At 56.5% G+C, this 17,472-nt stretch overlaps 1 protein-coding gene and 1 long non-coding RNA gene across 4 annotated transcripts in view; both read right to left on the bottom strand.

The window, feature by feature from the left end:
- Positions 1-646, bottom strand: part of Ppp2r2c (protein phosphatase 2 regulatory subunit Bgamma) — an 87,193-nt gene extending 86,547 nt beyond the window's left edge. Inside the window, exon 1 of one of the 3 annotated variants that reach the window (XM_063230202.1) lies at positions 422-646. In XM_063230202.1, the coding sequence (XP_063086272.1) occupies positions 422-491 (70 nt within the window). In that variant the 5' untranslated portion in view covers positions 492-646. Of the gene's footprint in view, positions 1-344 lie in introns of all 3 variants that reach the window. The other 2 variants (XM_063230204.1, XM_063230203.1) reach the window with 2 other exon arrangements.
- A 3,272-nt stretch (positions 647-3,918) lies between these two features.
- LOC134471410 (uncharacterized) lies at positions 3,919-14,329 on the bottom strand. Its single transcript, XR_010040880.1, has 3 exons — positions 14,205-14,329; positions 13,840-14,002; positions 3,919-8,946 (listed from the first exon to the last, which is right to left on the bottom strand). It is a non-coding gene; the product is annotated as an uncharacterized LOC134471410 (long non-coding RNA).
- Between the last annotated feature and the right edge of the window lie 3,143 nt (positions 14,330-17,472).

The raw sequence follows: 17,472 nt of genomic DNA on the forward strand, positions 1-17,472 counted from the left end.
GGTTCTGGGGGCGCAGCGCAGGAAGGGCCCAGGGCAGGCGCGCCTCTAGGGGAATCTGGCGACAGATATTCATTAATTTCTGTCTTATTTTTATTTTTCTGGTTCCCTCTTCGTCTCCAGGAGATGGGGCAGAGCCGAGCTCTCCGCGTCCGATGGGCGCAGCAGGGCCTTTAGGAAAATGACGTCCCCCGGCGGGGGCGCAGCGGCTTCCCAAGGGCGGGCGGGCAGCACGGAGCAGGGCGCGGGGCGGCGGGGTCCGGGTCCCGGGGCCCCTCCCTGTCGGGCCCGGGGCGGGGTGAAGCGGGGTGGGGCAGGGGGACACGACACACACGCGCGGTCCAAACCTTCGGAGGGCATTCGGTGCGACGGCATCCCCACGCCGCGGCCGGCCGGAGGGGGCCTCAGACTACACGTACGTTACCTTCGGTCACATAGCTGTGGTCCCGCAGGAAGCTGTGGTTAATTTTCCGCGTGTCCGTGTCCTCGCCCATTGAAGGCCGTGCCCGGTGCCCTGGGCATGCCCCGCCGCCGCGCACCGATGCAATCCGCAGAGGTCGCGCCGGGCGCGCGGGCCATGCCGCCACAGCCTAGCAGGGGCGCGGGCCGCCGGGGCCCCGGGGGGCGGGCATCACGGCCGGGGGCGGGCGGGGCGCGGGCGGCCGCGGGTTCGGGCGCGCGGGGTCCGGGGCGCGCATCCCGGCCGGCCCGAGCGCGCTGCGTCGTGCGCCCGCGAGGAGGCGGCGGCGGCGGCGGCGGTGGCGGCTTGGGGACGCGCGCGGCGCTGCGCTGCGCCGAGAGCCCGGCGGGCGGGGCGACGCGGGGTCGGGGCGTCGCCGTCACAAGCCCCTCCCCCACGCCCCGACCCCGCCCCTCGGCCGCCCGCACGCGCGGCCGGGACCCCCGCCTGGCGGAGAATCTGGGTGCTGGGCGCCCGCGCGGGCGGGCGAGGCGAGCGCTGGCCCGGGGAGGCGGGGTTCCCGGCGCCGAGCTCGGGGAGGGGCCACCTTAAGCGTCCAGGTGCCCACGCACGGCAGAGACACCCGGGGGCAGAGGGCCCGGAGGACCTGGCGGGGTGGGCGCGGCCGGAGGGGTCGCTTTGCGGGCCGGGCGCGGGCTGGGGTCGCTGCGGCGCGCGGACGGCGCTCTGCAGGCCACACTAGCCGGTCCGGTGCGTCCCGGCGCGGCGCAGTTCTCGCTGCAGGTGAGAGCGGGGCGCCGTGCACCCGGGCCGGGAAAGCACTGCCCCCTCCGGCCGCCCGCCGCGCGCCCTCCTCCTCCTCCCCACTGTCACTGTGGTTGCCCCGCCTGGGCCTTTCACCGCGCTGCCTACCTGAGGAAGGTGCCGGCCCCATCCTCCCACCTCGGCACCCCATTCCGGCACCTTAACCCAGCCCCCACTCAGTCCACACCCGTCCTGCCTCTACCTCAGGACCGCAGACTCGCTGCAGCCTCACCCACTGGAAGACAGGCAGCCCGGGTTCCAGTCCTGACCGCCCCCAAGGAGGCCGCACAGCCTACTGTCAGAGGGACACAAGGACAAGATCTTTGCTTGGCGGGGGTCTGGCTGCACTGGGGGTGCATCTGGGGGCCTTCCCCCTCTTTCATGGCACCCCTTTACTTGGTATTAAGCCTTGAGCCCAGGGCCTTTGCTCTGAGCTACATCCCAAGCCCATTTTGTATTCTGAGACAACGACTTGCTGCGTTGCCCAGGCAGGGCTGGGACTTGCAGTCCTCCCGCCTCAGTCTCCTAGAGTGCTGGGATTCCTGGTGTGCGCCACCACGCCTGACATCGTTGACTTACGATGTGTGTGCACTGAGCACCGGCTACATGCAGACACGGTCCCAGCACGGGAGCAGGGTGGCAAACGGAAGAGACGCAAGCCCTGCGCCCATGGAGGGCCTGCTGGTGACGATCGTCCTTCCTTGCCCTTCCCAGTTCACCGTCCGGTGCCAGAGGACACGGCCACACCCCTGCCTCGCCTTCCCTAGTCGTCTCTCACAGCTGCAGCAGCTCATCAGCCTCCCACCCGACACCAAAAAAGACACTGGGCTCGCGGCACAGGGCTGGGAGAATGGCTTTCCGGTTCCTGGAGCCAGCGGACAGGAGCGTCACTGATGGGACCCCCACATAGGGTCCCACGCTCCAGTCGCTCGTCCTGCCTCTGCCGCCGCTCCTCAGCTGTCCCAGGAGTTATGTCTGCTTCTTCTCACCGCTCTGCTAGGCATGCGGCCTCGTGCCTCAGTTTCCCCCTAAGCGCAGTAATACTGCAAAATACAGCTGGATCGGATGGGCCCCGCCCAAGCCCTGTGTGGCGGCATCCGGGGGCAGGGCCTCAGGGGCACCTGGGGTTGGATGAAGCCTGACCAGAAATCTTGCTGGATCCCTCCCACAGTCTGCGGGGCAAGAGCCGGGCCAACTGTGCACCAGACAGAGGGCCCTCACCAGGGAGCCGAGGTGGCCAGCACCTCGACCTTGGACTTCCGGCCTCCAGGGCTGCGCGGAAGTCATTGCTATTGTTTTAGCCGCTGCCGCCACCCCCAGGGCAGCCTGACCGACAAATGCACAAGCAAAGTGAAACATCCCACTTAGTGCACACCACCTTCTGTGGAGAATACACTGCCACCCAGGCCTACCCCCCCCACCACCCCACCACCCCACTACCCCGTCTTTTGGAATCTGGGAAACAGCTCCAGCATCTCTAGCACTGCGGGAACCCGCATGTGTGTTGCTTATGCCACCCAGGCTGTGGTAGTGGTGTTCCTGCAGCCACCCCAAGGCTAACCCCACCCTGACTTCTAACTGCAGTGTTGCAAGCTTGGGCATTTTCTACAAGTAGCCTACCAGGTACAAGTTTTTTCCATTTTTGCTTAGCTTTGTGTTTCTGAGAGTCATATTATTAGATGTGTAGCTGTGACTTGTTCATTTTTCACTGCCATGTAGTATTCCTTTGGCAGGGCATGGCCATTTACCCACAGCTGGTGGCCTCCGCAATGACTGCAGGTTGGAGGCCGCAAGGGACAGCACCCTGCGTCCCAGCATCCACGTGCACGCAGTGCTGTACAGTCACATAGCAAGTCTGTGGATACTAGGCAATTTCCCAGGAAGGGAAACCTCTTGTCGCATGGCCCTTTTGTCAAGGTGCCACTCAAGAACCCTCATCCTCTCTGGGCACTGGACTGGCTTGCTCCCCACACCACCAAAGACAAATGGGGTCACCCCAGCCCTCGAGACGCCTTCCCAGCTGGCCGTGGGAAGCTGTCCAAGCCTCCTCCAGCCAGCACCCACACTCCGGGCCCACAAAACCCAGGGCCCAGCTCCTTCCTGCTCCGATCCCCAGGCTCCTAGCTATGTGCACTGTCTGGGTCAGGGGTCTTTCCAGTCAGGCATGGTGGCATCTTGGGAGGCTGAGGCAGGAGGATTACAAGTTCAAGTCCAGTCCGAGCAAAACTTAGCAAGACTCTGACTCAAAATAAAAAACTAGAAAAGGATTTAAGAATGGGACTCAGTTCAAAGGCTCTGGGTTCATCCCCAGCACCACAAAAGATCTGCGTGTACTCCCTACAGGGCCTCTTACCTTTCCTCCTCCTCCTCCTCCTCCTCCTCCTCCTCCTTCCAGGCCCCACCAGGGGTGCCCCTTCCAGAGTGAGGCAGTCCTCCAGGAGGCCTACCCACCTAGACCCTGCCAGTCTCAGCATAACGCCATGTGCCCCTGCTGTCCCTCCGCCTGGCACAGGCCTGACCCTCCTGACATACCCGAGAGCCCCCAGGCGGCCAGCAGCTCCCAGCATCTGCTCTCTGTGCTCTGTGTCTCCAGCCCTTTGGACACTCCTGGCGCCTGAGCACTTTGGGCAGTGGCTGTCAGGTCAGAGGAGGTACAGTCTCTTCAGAGAGGCAGAAGAGCCTCTTCGTTGGGTTGCTTTTCTTCTTCCTTGGGGTCTTAGAAGAGCACCCATGCAGATGGAGCGACTTCCTGAGAGCTAAGCTGTGGAAGTGCCCTGTTTGTCCATCCCCAGAGGGACGCTTAAAGAGGATGTGGTGTTCACACACTGTGGAGTACTACTGTGTCATAAAGAAGGACACGCTTGAGCCATTGGTAGGAAAAGGATGCAGCTCAAGACAGTCCTGTCAAGGGAACTAAATCAGACACTCAAGCTTAAGTATCAAATGGTTCCTCTTACGTGAGAAACCCAGAGTATAAACAAAGAGCAAGGTAACAGGCAGACAAGAGGCAGCAGGGAGATAAATCTTTTTTGAAATGGGAACAGACCCAAGAGCTCAAGGGAAGGGGAGAAGAGAACAAGATTTTTAAAAAGGATGAAGATGTGTTGTGTGCACAGACCAACTCCCCACAAGCACTGGGATCACTGTATACTGCAAACGTGTGCTGATAAAATTAGGCCAGGTATGGGGGTGCACATCTGTAATTCCAGCACTTGGGAGGCTGAGGCAGGAGGATTGCTGAGTTTGAGGCCAGCCTGGGCTACAAAGTGAGCTCAAGGCCAGCCTGCACTGCATAGCAAGACCTAGTCTGAAAAAAGTAAAATAAGATAATAAAGAAATAAATAAGATGAAGAATGACACCTGCCAAGACCCTGAATGACTGCAAAGAACAAAGACCCTGCTAGGGTGAAGAGAGAGGATTCTGTGCAGGTGACTGTGACCTTCGAGGAGCTGTTTGTCAACTGCAGGAGCCCTCGATCCTGACCCTCCCCCTTCTTCAACAGGTGGGGGCTCAGCCTGTCCCAGGACAGAGGAGGAGTCCGGGTGACCGTGCAGCAGCCACACTGCAGCTTCCCAGCCCCTTGCCAAACCATGTGCCAGCCGGGGGGACACAGCCCTGACCCTGTCATCTCTGCCCCAGGACCCAGGCTGAAGGGGCCAGACCACACATTTGTCCCCTGCTGGGCACATGCAGAGGTAAAGGAGACAGCAGGGCATGAGCTTGCCCTGAGACATCACAGAAGCCCACACTCGAGCTCCAAGGGACACTGAGGGGCCCCGGGGCACTCGGCCACATGGCCAGGGCAAAGTGCGGGGCAGTCCTCCTCCAGGAAGGCCGCAGTGCTTTGTGTAATAAAGAAGGCCACACCAGTTCTGTTTCGTTATAAATGAAAACGGCGCTGAGTCACTGTCCCCAAACCCCGAGCTCGCCTGCCGCAGCGATGACATTTACCAGAGTCCCTGTAGAACCGGGATGGAACTCCCGCAGCTGCCCTGCAGCAGCCCGCTGTCAGGGTCCACACGTCTGGCCGGGCTTCTAGCCCACCTGCTGTAGCCTCCTGGGGTGGCTGGCTGGATCAGAGCCACCGAGGCAGCTCTTCTCCTCCAACAGAACGACAGTCCCGGTGCCACCAACACAGCCCGGCCAGGCCGCACCAGCGTGCCTCCTGACTGAAGGTGTCTGGGGAGCTCCTGACAGGCTGAGCCCCAGCCAGCGCCTTCCCTTTGGAATGTGTCACTGGCCTCCCCAGGTGCAGTTCACATTGTGTTTACCTGCCTGACACAGTGCGGGAAAAGCGAGGCCTGCGTTCCTGGAACCCCGCCTTCCCGGCGCTCATGTGTTCTCTTTTCATTTAAGAAGTAAAGGGGGGGGGGACGGACCGAGGACAGGGAGGAGGCCATCCCCTACCTACGCCTCCCTTCTTCATCAGGGGCAAACCCTGTCCCCGGCTGCCTTCTGTTCTTTCACACCTATGCGCGCCTTATTCCATTTCGTGCAGTTTTAAACTTCACAGAAACATTATCACACTGATGGCCCGCGCTGAGCCGCTCCACCCCGTTATTGTTTCAGCTCGCCCTCGCGTTTGCGCTCATCTGGACGCTGGAACACAGCGTCCGTCCGTGAGGCCCCTCGCCGGAGCCCATCTGCGCCCCTTCCCCGCTCGCCGGGGCCAGCGATGCCCAGGCAGAGGCGGCAGGACTCAGCCACAGGGGAAGCTGCACCCCGGGAGTCGGCGATGGAGCACAGTAACCGCGTCCCAGCGACCGGCTGAGCCCCGATTAACTGCCTCTCCCGGCCTGGCTGCACCCTTCCGTGGCTATTTCGGTTACCTGTCACCGCTCAGTGTCAGACGGTTCCCCGAACCCGGAGGTTCAGAGGGAGGCAATGAGGGCGGGGCAAGTCGGCTGGACACGGGGGCGTGGCCTGTCCGGTAGGGAGACCGGGGCCGAGTCAGGAGGATCCAATCAGAAGGGGCTTTCTGCGCTTTGGCCCCAAATCGGTTTTTGATAGGTCGGCCTAGACCTGACGGCAGGCTGAAGAATGAGAGATACGGGGGACCCTGCTGTAACCTCCTGGTCACTCCTGGCTTCTGCGCTTGGCGCACGCATTGTCTGCCTTAATATAGGTAAAGCCTGGGTCGGGGGGTCAGCTCAGTGGCATAAGCGTTTGCCTGGCAGGTCCGAGGTCGTAAGTTTGATCCCCAGTACTAAAAATAAATAAATGTAAAATCCCACTACTCTTCTTCACGTGTCTTGTCCATTTCTTTTGTTGAGGACACCAAGAACCTGGAACGGAGACCGCTGGGGCGTGCTGGGGCCTGCGTGCTACTGCAGTGGGTGTTTAACGTCGCCTTGCTGCCAAATGGAGGAGCCCTCTACACTCCTCCCGCAGGGGACCACGCGCGGTCTCCCGCAGGGGACACAGTAGAACTAATTTCATGTGAAGTTGGCCCTTGGCTGATACCATGCTGATTATTTAATTTGCAGTTCCTGTTTACTGGCATGGCTATGAAACTTTCCGCCGCTGCTTTCATGACCTCTGTTTTGAATTTCCTGTCCTTTGCCTTGGCCCATGTGTCCATTGGGTGGCTCACTGCCTTTCTTCTTACTGGCTTCCTGGAGCCTTTTATATCTTGGCACCATCTATGCTCCGTTTTCAGATGTGTCCTATGAGTGTCTTCTAATCCTTCGCCCTTCGGTTACTATTGTTTATGACACTCTTCCCCTATAGAAGGGGCTAATGTTACAGCACAGTTTATCATAGTTACATCTTAGAAACAGCACACATGTCCATTGGCAGATGCATGGATGAGGGAAATGTGGTATTTATACATAATCCAGTATTACACTGTCACAAAGAAAGGTACATTTAGCCGGACGGAGTGGTGCACACCTGTAATCCCAGCACTCTGGAGGCTGAGGCAGGAGGATTGCTTCGAGTTTGAGGCCAGCCTGGGCTACAGGGGAAGCTCAAGTCCGGTTTGAACTGCATAGAAAGACTGTTGGGTTTCAAACAAAACCCTATTGGGTTTTCATAGAATTTACAATGAACTTATATTTAAGTGTGTAAGATAGATGACCATATTACTAAGTTTTCGTTGGATCATTGAACAGAACTGTTTGCAGTCTCACTGTTTGAATGTCCACTTTGTATGCTTTAATTTTGTAACTTGAACAGCTATTTCTAAGATGATAATATGTAATCTATTAACTAGTGATTTCTTACTGTTTATTTTTTTGAAATTCTGTATTACGTGTACCCTTTTTCTGTTTTGTTTTGTTTTTTCTCTTTCAATAAAATTTTAAAAAAAGAATTTACAATGAACTGATAAGAACCAGGGCACACTGACATCTCCCTGATACCGACACATCTCCACCCAACTCTGTTTTTTCAGCTCTTTCATGCCCTTCAATTCTGTGATGCTCACCGTAGAAAGAGCCACGATGTATGTAGAGCTAATCACACACCAGCTGCTGACCTGAACACTTTATGTATAATTCCATTCATCTTCCCAACTCGCCGAAAGAAAGTTACTACTACTATCGTCCTTCCACAAATGAAGAAACTGAGGCATGGGCGACCCACCTAACGCGTGCTAGCCAGGAGGCGGCAGACCAGCCGGCAGTCAGCTTAGGTCTGCTAGGGTCAGCCCGCTAGGTGCCTGCCTTCCCTCCACCCAGGCACTGCGCAATTTTGTCAGATTTTGTTTGAAGCGCCCAGTAGCTGCCATGGCTCCCTCACCATTCTAACCAACAGCACGGTCCAGAGGAACGCTACAACTGCTTGATGCAGCCAGCATTTTGGTTAAGCTGTCCCAGCTTCTGGAGAGCAGGTTCTCCTGTATAGATGAACACGTGTTGGCAAACACACAATTCTGTCTGCCGGCCAGCCCCGCTGGGTCCAAGGCCAAGAAGAGCCAACCAGCAGTGCTGCTGGAAGGCGAGTTCGCCTCGGGCCTCACAATGCTTTCAGAGCATCCCTGTGAAAAGTGATGCTGCCTGCTTGGTGCCACCTGGTGTCTTTTCTCAGATCAAGAATTCTCTTCCGAGTTTTCTGAGTGAGTTTACCAAGCATGAGGATTGAACTTTATCCGACGTGGTTGCTTTGCTTTATGGTATCTACTGATGTGTTTGCAGGGCTTTTTCTCCTTTTACCTTTTAATAAAATAAGTTGAATGAACACTTTTGCCTTTAGCCATCCTTGAATTCCTAGGGCGAATTGCTCCAAGCTCAGGATACAGATGCAGTCACATTTGTCTTGCTAATAGGGTGAGTTTACAGGTAGAGTTGGCTAATAATTTTCTTGCAGTTTTGTAGTAACTCATAAAACGAGTGGAAGGACTTTCTTATGTTACGGAACAGTGGCATGTGGTGGGGGTCTTATCCCAAACTGCTTCCAGAGTGGTCCTGCAGTGTCACATCTCCAGCTTCTCCCCATCTTACCAAGATCAACACAGGCAGCCTTTTTAATGTAGGCCGCTCTGACAGGTGTGCAGCAGAGCCCCACCGTGGTCTAAGTGTGCAATATCCTGGAATGCTGAAGATGTCCGCCTTTTTTTTTTTTTTTAAAGCAAATGTTTATCATATTTTCGGTTTGTAGAAGTTTCAGCTCACCGTTGGCAGACTCCAGGGCGGGACAGCGTGGCAGAGGGGAACTAGTTCATGGCAGGCAGAAGACAGAAGGCAGCAAGCTACATGCTTACCTTTTCATACATTGAATTTGTCTTTATTTTAAAGAGAAAAAAACAGAAAAAAGAGACAAACAACTGTAAGAACAACAAAAAACAATAGCAATATAGGCTTTCAAAACAAGATGATAGGAATTTAACAATGGTTGTAATATTGCTATCTTCAAAAGAGTTGGTTAGATATCAGACATAGATATGCAAAATTGATCTATAATCATATGAGTACTAACTGTTCTTTTCCAAGAGCTAATCAAATTAGTCAGATAACCATCTTAGCTGTTTTATGTACATATAAACAAATTTGTATCTTTTTTCTTTTCCCTCCCTTTTTTTTTTTTTTTTTTTTTTTTTTTTTTTTTTTCTGGTCTTTTTGAGACAGGATCTCGCTATGCAGCTCAGGCTCACTTTGTAGGCCAGGCTGGTCTCGAACTTGTAATGATCCTCCTGCCTCAGTCTCCCGAGTGCTGGGATTACAGGCATGAGCCACCACACCTGGCTTTCCCTCCCTTCTCTCCTTTCCCTATCACAGTTATTTTTCCCCTTTAATAATTTCTTATCCTTGTACAATATCTATTGTAGATTTTGGTTCTCATTTACTCTCAGTTTCTTACACTGGGGAGACAGTGCAGTATTTACACATGTGAGTCAGATTTATCTCACTTAATAAAAGCCAATAAAAGCTTCAATGTGATCCTTCTTTTGTTTTTTTTTGGGGGGGGGGGATGTACCGGGAATTGAACTCACAACTGTGTGCTTGCAAGGCAGGTGCTTATGCCACTGAGCTAAATCCCCAGCCCCAGTACAATCCTTCTTTAAAACTGAGTAGTACTCCATTGTATAAACACAACACATCTTTTTTACCCATTCCTTGGTTGATGGGCATTTGAGCTGTTTCTAGGATTTGGTTATTAAAATTGTGCTGCTATAAACATGGGTGATTTGTTTTTTGTTTTGTTTTTTGTCTTTTTTTAAATAGGGTCTCACAGTGCAGTTCAAGCTGGCCTTGGGCTCATTGGGCTCATTCATAGTCCAGGCTGGTCTTGAACTGGCTACAATCCTCCTGCCTCAGCCCCCTGAGTGCTGGGATTACAGGAGTCACTACTACACCCGGCTTTTTGGAGGGGGGACAGTTTCACTATGCAGTTCAGGCTGGACTTGAGCTCATCTTGAAGCCCAGGCTGGCCTTACATTTAGCAGTCCACCTGCCTCAGCCTCCCAAGTGTGGGGATTACAGGCATGTGCACTACGCCCAGCTTCAACACTGATTAACCATCTCAGGTGAACTGATGTTCAGACTTCCTACTTACTAATTAGCTTATGCGTCTTCTTATTATTGAGTTCTAAGGGTTCTTTATGTATTTCTTGTTGGGGTCTGTGCATAGACCCCCAGCCCCCCAAATGGGGACTCAAACAAATGAGACTCAGCATAATCTTTAGGCAGAGCTCGTAACTCTGCTAGCCGGCTGGCCTACTGACCCTGGGCAGCCCATATTTAATCAGAACAAGCAAGGAGCTGAGTGGACAATCTTGAGAGGGGTTCCAGGACCCCTCAGAGCACCCAAGGATGCTAATTAAGGAGAACTAGCCACAAATTCTCCAGGTGTCCTCAGCTGTGGCCTGTCTTGCCTGCTGAGATGCCTCCTCGTTCTGAATTCAACCATACCCGGACCATGCCACAGCCCTGCACGTGTACTCAGCCTCAACAGCTCCAACAATTTCTGAGATAAGCCATATATATGCTTTGCAAAGATCTGCTCCTATTCAGGGCTTCTATTTTCATTTTCTTAATTCTTTCAAAGGAGGAAGTGCTGTCCATTGTTACGGTTCCCAAATCAGCTTTCATCTTATGGGTCCTGCTTCAACTGCCACCTCTAAGAAAGCAACTAGCTCAGGGCCATAAAAATGTTTATCCTGTTTCCTTCTACGACAGAGACTGGCAAACTGCATCCAGGAGCCGACTGCCTGGCCCGTCTCTAAAGTCCTGCTCGTTCTGTTTGTCCCTCGGCCAGGATAAAGGACCCCAAGTACACAGCCCAGAGCCCTGCAGCTGCCTGCAGTGGTCTCACTGCCCCGCCCAACAGTCAAATGAGGGGGTTCAGACTGGGGTCAGGGAGGGGAGCTGGGGTGCACAGAGAGGAACCTCCTGGAGCCCTCATGCATCCACCACTCGTCCCTATCCCACTCCAAGGAGAAGCCAACACACCCACTTTCACCCTCCATACTGATGGAGGTTCAAGCAAAATTAAGGGGCGCAGAGCTAGTCCTGTCCCCAGGATGGCCCCAGAGAATTCAGAAACCAGGCAATTAAACCTATGGAGCAGTTTGGCCAGGAGGAAAATGACCCCGCTGCACATTCCTGTCTGCTGATCAATAATTCACAGCACTTACACCAGTCGGGTGTGTGGCCTCCAGCCGGGCTCTCTCCAGGCCTCCTGAGAGCCCTGAAGGTCAACTGCTCCTCTCCTCCATCCACCAGAGATGGAGGCCCCGAGACAGTGCCTCCCCAGCCTTCCTGGGGTGCTTGGTGACTGAGTCTTTAGAGCATTGGTTCCACCACTCGTTGCCTAGGAAATGATGATTAGCCAGGCGTGGTGGCCCATGCCTGTAATCCAAGCATTCAGGAGGCTGAGGCAGGAAGGAGGATTGAGAATTTGATCCCTGCCCTGGCAATTTAGGGCTTGTCTCAAAACCAGCAGGGGAGGGGATGTGTAGCTCAGTGCAAAGATCCTGTGTTCAATCTCTGGTACCCCCAAAATTTGTAAATTTTAAAAAGCGCTGCAGCTGTAGCTGAGATGCAAAGGCCCTAGGGTTCAATCCCTAGTACCAAATAAAAGAATCAAGACTGCAGCCAGCTGTGATATACCTGTAATCCCAGTACTCTGGAGGCTGAGGCAGGAGGATCACTGCAAATTCGAGGCCAACCCAGGATTCACAGTGAGTTCAAAGCCAGTCTGAACTGCCTAGCCAAAGCCTGTTTCAAAAAATAACATAAAGAATCAAGGCTGCAGTAGGCACCGGAGCAGAAGCCACCCTGAAGGACTCAGGGAAACCATAAACCAAGGGACGGGTGAGACAGATGAACAGGAAAGTGTTCAAAACCCCAGGCTGCGTCCAGTCCCCAGGACTGAGTTTTACCCCCTGGGGAGAGTGGTGTCACTTCCCTGTGTCCAGGCTCAGAGGGAATTGGGCCAGGATGGAAGCTCAGGTAGCACACTGCATACCCCACGTGAGATCAGAAGCTCCAGCTCAGTGCCACTTGGCTTCCCCTTGCAGGCTGGTCCCTCTCAGCACTGAGAGGGGCAGGGAGCGGGCACAGTCAGCAGAGCAGAGCCCTGGGAAGCGCAGATAGCGCCCATCCCCCAGGCAAGGGCGCCCAGCTTTGACCGGCCCAGGGCCAGACACTGAAGCATGAGGGGTGCAGGCAGACGCCATCGTGACTGCAGTGCAGCCCAGTGGATGGCGCCCGGCCCAGCGAGGCCTCCCCTCCTCTTTGTGTGCTTCACTCCAAGTCCTGGGCCACATGCGGGGTGCTGTGCCTGGCTGTGTGGAAAGTGGGGATCAGTGCTCTCGTGCTGACCCACTGCATGCTGAGCTGAGACTCCGTGGAGGGTGCTACTGCCCACGCGCCTTGAAGGGGCCTGTTCTAGGGCCTCCTCCACAGCCTGGAGCCGGGTCCCAGTGCCAGTACCCGGATCCACCATCTGCCTGCGCCCAAGGCTTGTCTCCGGCTCTGTCCCGTGGAGAGGGTCCCCAGGGTTCACAGAGCAGCAGCAAGGACAGCAGTGCAGGCTGCTCAGAAAGGGCAGGCTGGCCTTTGGCAAGAGGGAGGCCTGACTGCAGGGTGTGTGTGCTGGGGTGGGACTGGGGTGAGTTTAGGATTGTGACCTGTCAGCTGTGATGTGCTCCAGGGCCTAGGGACCCTCAAGGGTCTGCTTCCATTCTGCCCCTGCTCGGCCTCCCTGGTGTGTCACCCACACTGTGTACCCACCCCAGCCTCAGGGCCTTTGCACCTGCCGCCGCTGCCTTGTGCTTCCGGGCCTGCAAGGCTTGGTTCCTCAGTTTCTTCAAGATGTTGCCCAAATGTCAACTTCTCGATGAGCCAAGCAAGTTCTCCTACATACAGATGCCACTAATTCCCTTCTCTCTCTCTCTCTCTCTCTCTCTCTCTCTCTCTCTCTCCCTCCCTCCCTCCCTCCCTCCTTCTTTCCTCCTGGCCCTCTGTATTTCTTTTCTTCCATAGCATGTTTTTATCATAAGATACATCTGCCTGACGATAGTAACCGACACCTATGCGCGGTGTCCCCATCAGAACGCCAGCTTCTAGGAGCGGGGGCTTTGCCTTCCCGGCTGTCGCTCCAGGAGACTGGCACACGGTGGGGATCGGCCTTACAACCCGGCGCTCCGCCCACGCGCGGGGGGAGGGGGAGCTGGCAGAGACCGCCGCGAGCGGGACCCGTGCCGGGGTCTTCCCCGCACAGGCGGACTGAGGGCTGCACGCGGGGCGGGGACCCCACTGCGCGCCCAGCTCCCACCCCCGTGAACGGCTTCTCTTAGGTCACACCCGCCTGGCTCTGCTCTGTTGCCTAGCAACAGCAGTGAATCAACAGAAGGAGCCGGAATGGGAGGCGAACCTCCGCCGGCAGAGGCTCGGCCTTCTCACATCCTGGGGGGTCATTTGTCTCCCGTGCCTGGGCCACACGCAGCCCCCTGTGGGGGTCTGAGGCGGCCACCTCGGCAGCCCTTCCACCGCTCAGCACGCGGGTTGTGCGGGTCTGGAGTGGAGGCGTCTGAAGGATTTGCCTCAGTCCCACGCCTCGCCCTCTGTCCCTCGCCTCAGACCCCCGAGTAACCCCACATAGAGCGGATGTGACACACCTCGACCCTCCTGACCCAGCCTGCTTGCATTCCTTCACCTGCCCAGTCACTTACTCATTCGACAAACAGTTCCAGGCACTTCCTGTGAGTCTGCACTCCACACTGGGTGAGGGCTGGCTATCACACAGCAGCAGCAGCACTGGTCCCCAGACTGGGGGCGCCTTGGGCCGGGCTTAGTGCCAGCCGCTCGGGTGGGAGGAGGTGAGGTAGAGCCAACCTGGAGCGACAGACACCAGTGGTACCTGATGAGGGAGACATGGCCCAGGCACGGACCCAGGTGAGGGGCAGGCATGCAGGGCGAGGAGAAGGCTTCATGCGAATGGAAATGGGCTGCATGGGGTGGGCTGCTACTCTGGGGTCCCCGCACCCTGCAGACTCCACCGCGGAAAAGAGGAGGCTGGGAGGGGACATGCACTCACAGTGACCTGCGGCCTCCAGCCGGCCCCATCCTAGCAAGCCTTCAGCTACAGCCTCTAGTGATCCAGGCTCCGCCCCCAGGCCTGCCCTGAGCAGGGCTGTGTTATAGGGGGGCTTAGAATTTAGGGGGGCAGCTTGGAGGCAGGGGGTGATGGAGGAATGACCTGGGGATTATGGCTTGTCCCAGCCCCTCGCCTCTCTCTCTCTCTGTCTGTCTCTCTCTCTCTCTCTCTCTCTCTCTCTCTCTCTCTCTCTCTCTCTCTTTCTCTCTCTGTCTCTGTCTCTCTCTCTCTCCCTCCCTTGGCCTCTCCCTTCCTGGCTACCCTGAGGTGAGCAGCTCCCCACCATGACACCGGCCTTAGGCAAAGAGCCGAGTGACCTGGACCCGACCACTGAAACCCTGAGCCTCAGTAATGTCTCCTCCTCTAGCTTGACTCTCTAGATTCTGTCACAGCAACAGAGTTCTGCCTGTGCTGTGCCACTCACAGAACAGCCGGGGCACTGGCTCCTTGGGGGAGAGTGGGCTGGTAGATTTGTGAAAGGAGGAGGAGCACAGAGCCATGGCCTGACGACCTGGGGTTCACTGAAGCGAGTCCTGGCGTCAGAGGTGGGAGCCTGCGGCTCTGAGGTCCAAGGACAGGAGATGCTGCCCCTGCTCCTAGAAGGGGAGCCCCACCCTTCCAGGTCCCCAGTCCTGGACTGTGTCCACTCACCCCAGGGACAAAGCTGTCCTCCCTGTCCCCACAGGCCAGATAATCTCCCCTCATAGACACACCCCAAATAACCCTTGATTCTGTCTTCAGGTGCCCCTAGAGTCATCCACCAGAGTCAATGCCTGCAGGCTCTGCCCTCGCTGCAAGCAGAAGCCGCTCCACGGTGACCCCTCTTCGAGGGGCATGAGCCCTGTGCCACCGCACCCGCTCTCTCACACTCGTCATGGCACAGGCCTGTCTGTCCACTCTTGTTTTGTCTCTGACCTCCCAGTGGACGTGAGCTCCGCTGAGGGTTTCTGGCCATTGCATACCCAAGCTAGAACTGTTCCCAGCCCAAGTTGGCCCCGCATAAGCACCAAGCAAATGAAACCCACTGGGACAGAAAGGACTCCAGTTTTTTCTCAGCAGCAGAATGAAGACAGGCATCACTCAGCCCCACATGACCCCTGCAGCCCAGGCAGCTGCCTCAGGACCGCCCCTGAGCTACCTGGAACATCGTCTCCCAGGAGGCTGCTGTCTCACCTCGGTGCATGACCAGGAAGAAGGGCAGCAGGTTCCTCGAGCCGCGCCCAGCTGCATCTGCGCCTGTAATACACAGCCCCAAGGCCCGGCCTGGCACACATGCCCGGCACCCGGGGGAGCAGCTCAAAACCCTCATCCTGGACAAAGAGCTCTAATCTGAGAGCTCATCTGAAACCTTGCAGGGTCCCCAAGGAGCCGGTGTTAATGATAATAAAAGCTGACAGAAGCAGAACGATCGCATTAACAATGCCGCTTTCCCGCCGGCATCCGCACCCATACACGCGCACACACACATATGGGACAGCAGGGATCAAACCGTGAGTGTGTGACACGGCTCCCAGGCCCACTGCAGCCCCCAGCTTGAGCGTCCCCGCAGCACCAGGGGAGGAGTGAGCTTTGCCATCCCAGTGGCGTCCCTGCGTGGGATAGCTAGCTGGGAACGACTGCCCCATCTGGGATGGGCCTCCTGACCAGCAGAAGCCCTGGCCCTGCGTTTCCATTGCTCAGTGCCCAGGGCACCAGGCTCTGGCTGCCACACAGTCAACCCAGCTTCTGCCACACAACAGAACTGGCCGGTCCTGGGAGCAGATGTGACAGTTACCAGGCTGCTACTCTGAAGGCGGCGTCCAGGGGCCCCCACAAACCTCACCTGCTTCAGGGTCAGGGATGGTTCTGGAACCCTCATGCCCAACCCAGCACCACCAGAACCGAGCTGGGTGTGGAACTTCCTCAGCAAATGCTCACAGGACCCCAGCCCTGTCCTCAGGTCCCCCTGAGTCCTCTCCAGCCCCATCCTGGAGCAATTGTGGTTTCTGCATCTTGGTGCCTCCCTTCCTTCGGCACACATCGCCCCACCTGGCTGGCCACAGAGAGCAGAGGAAGGAGACGAGGGCTGGGCCCTGCAAGGCAGCCGTGAGCTTCGACCTATTTCACAGACAAGGAAGTGGGGCTTGGGCAGCCCTGCTGGGCTGCGGAGACCCCGACTATCCTGCCCTGTGGGTGCCCCAGCTGCTCCCAGAGCCATAGGCAGGGCTGTACCATCCATGGCCCACACCACTCTGCACAGAGAGGGACCGAGGCTCACGGTTGTGGCCCTAGAGCTGAGCACGGGCCGGGCACAGAGGGGTGCCCAGGACTCTTGGTGGCTGGAGAAAGGAGGCATCAGGTGTGTCAGAGGAGCTGGAGAGAGGCAGGGCTTTGGGACCTTGTATCTGTCCTCAGGCACCCAAAGGGCTGCACCCCGGGGCTGCAAGAACCAGCCTGTGCTGGGAGCTGGGTCCTAGGTACCTGGGGCCAAGGACAAATGGAGGCAGAGGGCATGGTGACTGCTCCTGCCACCAGCGCTGCTCAGAGCTAAAACAAGTGGCTTCCACCTTGGAAAACTTGCTTGGTCACTGGGGTCCACGCAAGCCAAAGGCCAGCCTGAGCCCAGGTTCACAGGGACTTTCACATGCCCTGGATACTACCTAGGACTTCACTTCGAGAAACAAGCAAGTCTCCCATGGGTGCATGCTCACACAGACAGACAAGCAGACATCGGGTGTGAACGAAGGACAGGGACACAGGTCCTTCCCTCCTGCCCGCCTCCTCCCTCCCTGTTTCCTGCCTTTCTCCCTGCCTTCCTTCCTTCTCGTTCTGTCATCTATCAGGCCACACCCTGAGCCGCCTTGGATTGTCCTCCAGCAAGACAGAAAAACAATAAACAAGCAACTGAGAAATCAGATCCTTTCCAGAGGCTGGATCCATAAAAAGCTTGGCAAGGCGACAGCTCAGAGTGACCTCGTATGCTTCCTGTGCCCGTCCTTCCAATAAGTGCCCCGTATCATTTTACCAGATCGATACCGAGTGTTCACATCAATCTAGTCACTCACTGCTTCCAGTCACTTAGCGAGGAACTCGAGGAGTTTTCCTGGCACTGTCTTTCTCTCTCTAGACCCAGGCCTCTCTGTCAGTAAATCCCACCAGCTCTGCCTTCCAACTGCCCCGGCCAGTGTTGCCCATCTGCGGCTCTCCCCTAGCTAAGCCTCAACACACA

This window comes from Cavia porcellus, unplaced genomic scaffold (genome assembly GCF_034190915.1).
Source record: "Cavia porcellus strain 051 isolate PalLab524CR breed Dunkin Hartley unplaced genomic scaffold, mCavPor4.1 scaffold_18, whole genome shotgun sequence".
Classification (NCBI taxonomy): domain Eukaryota; kingdom Metazoa; phylum Chordata; class Mammalia; order Rodentia; family Caviidae; genus Cavia; species Cavia porcellus.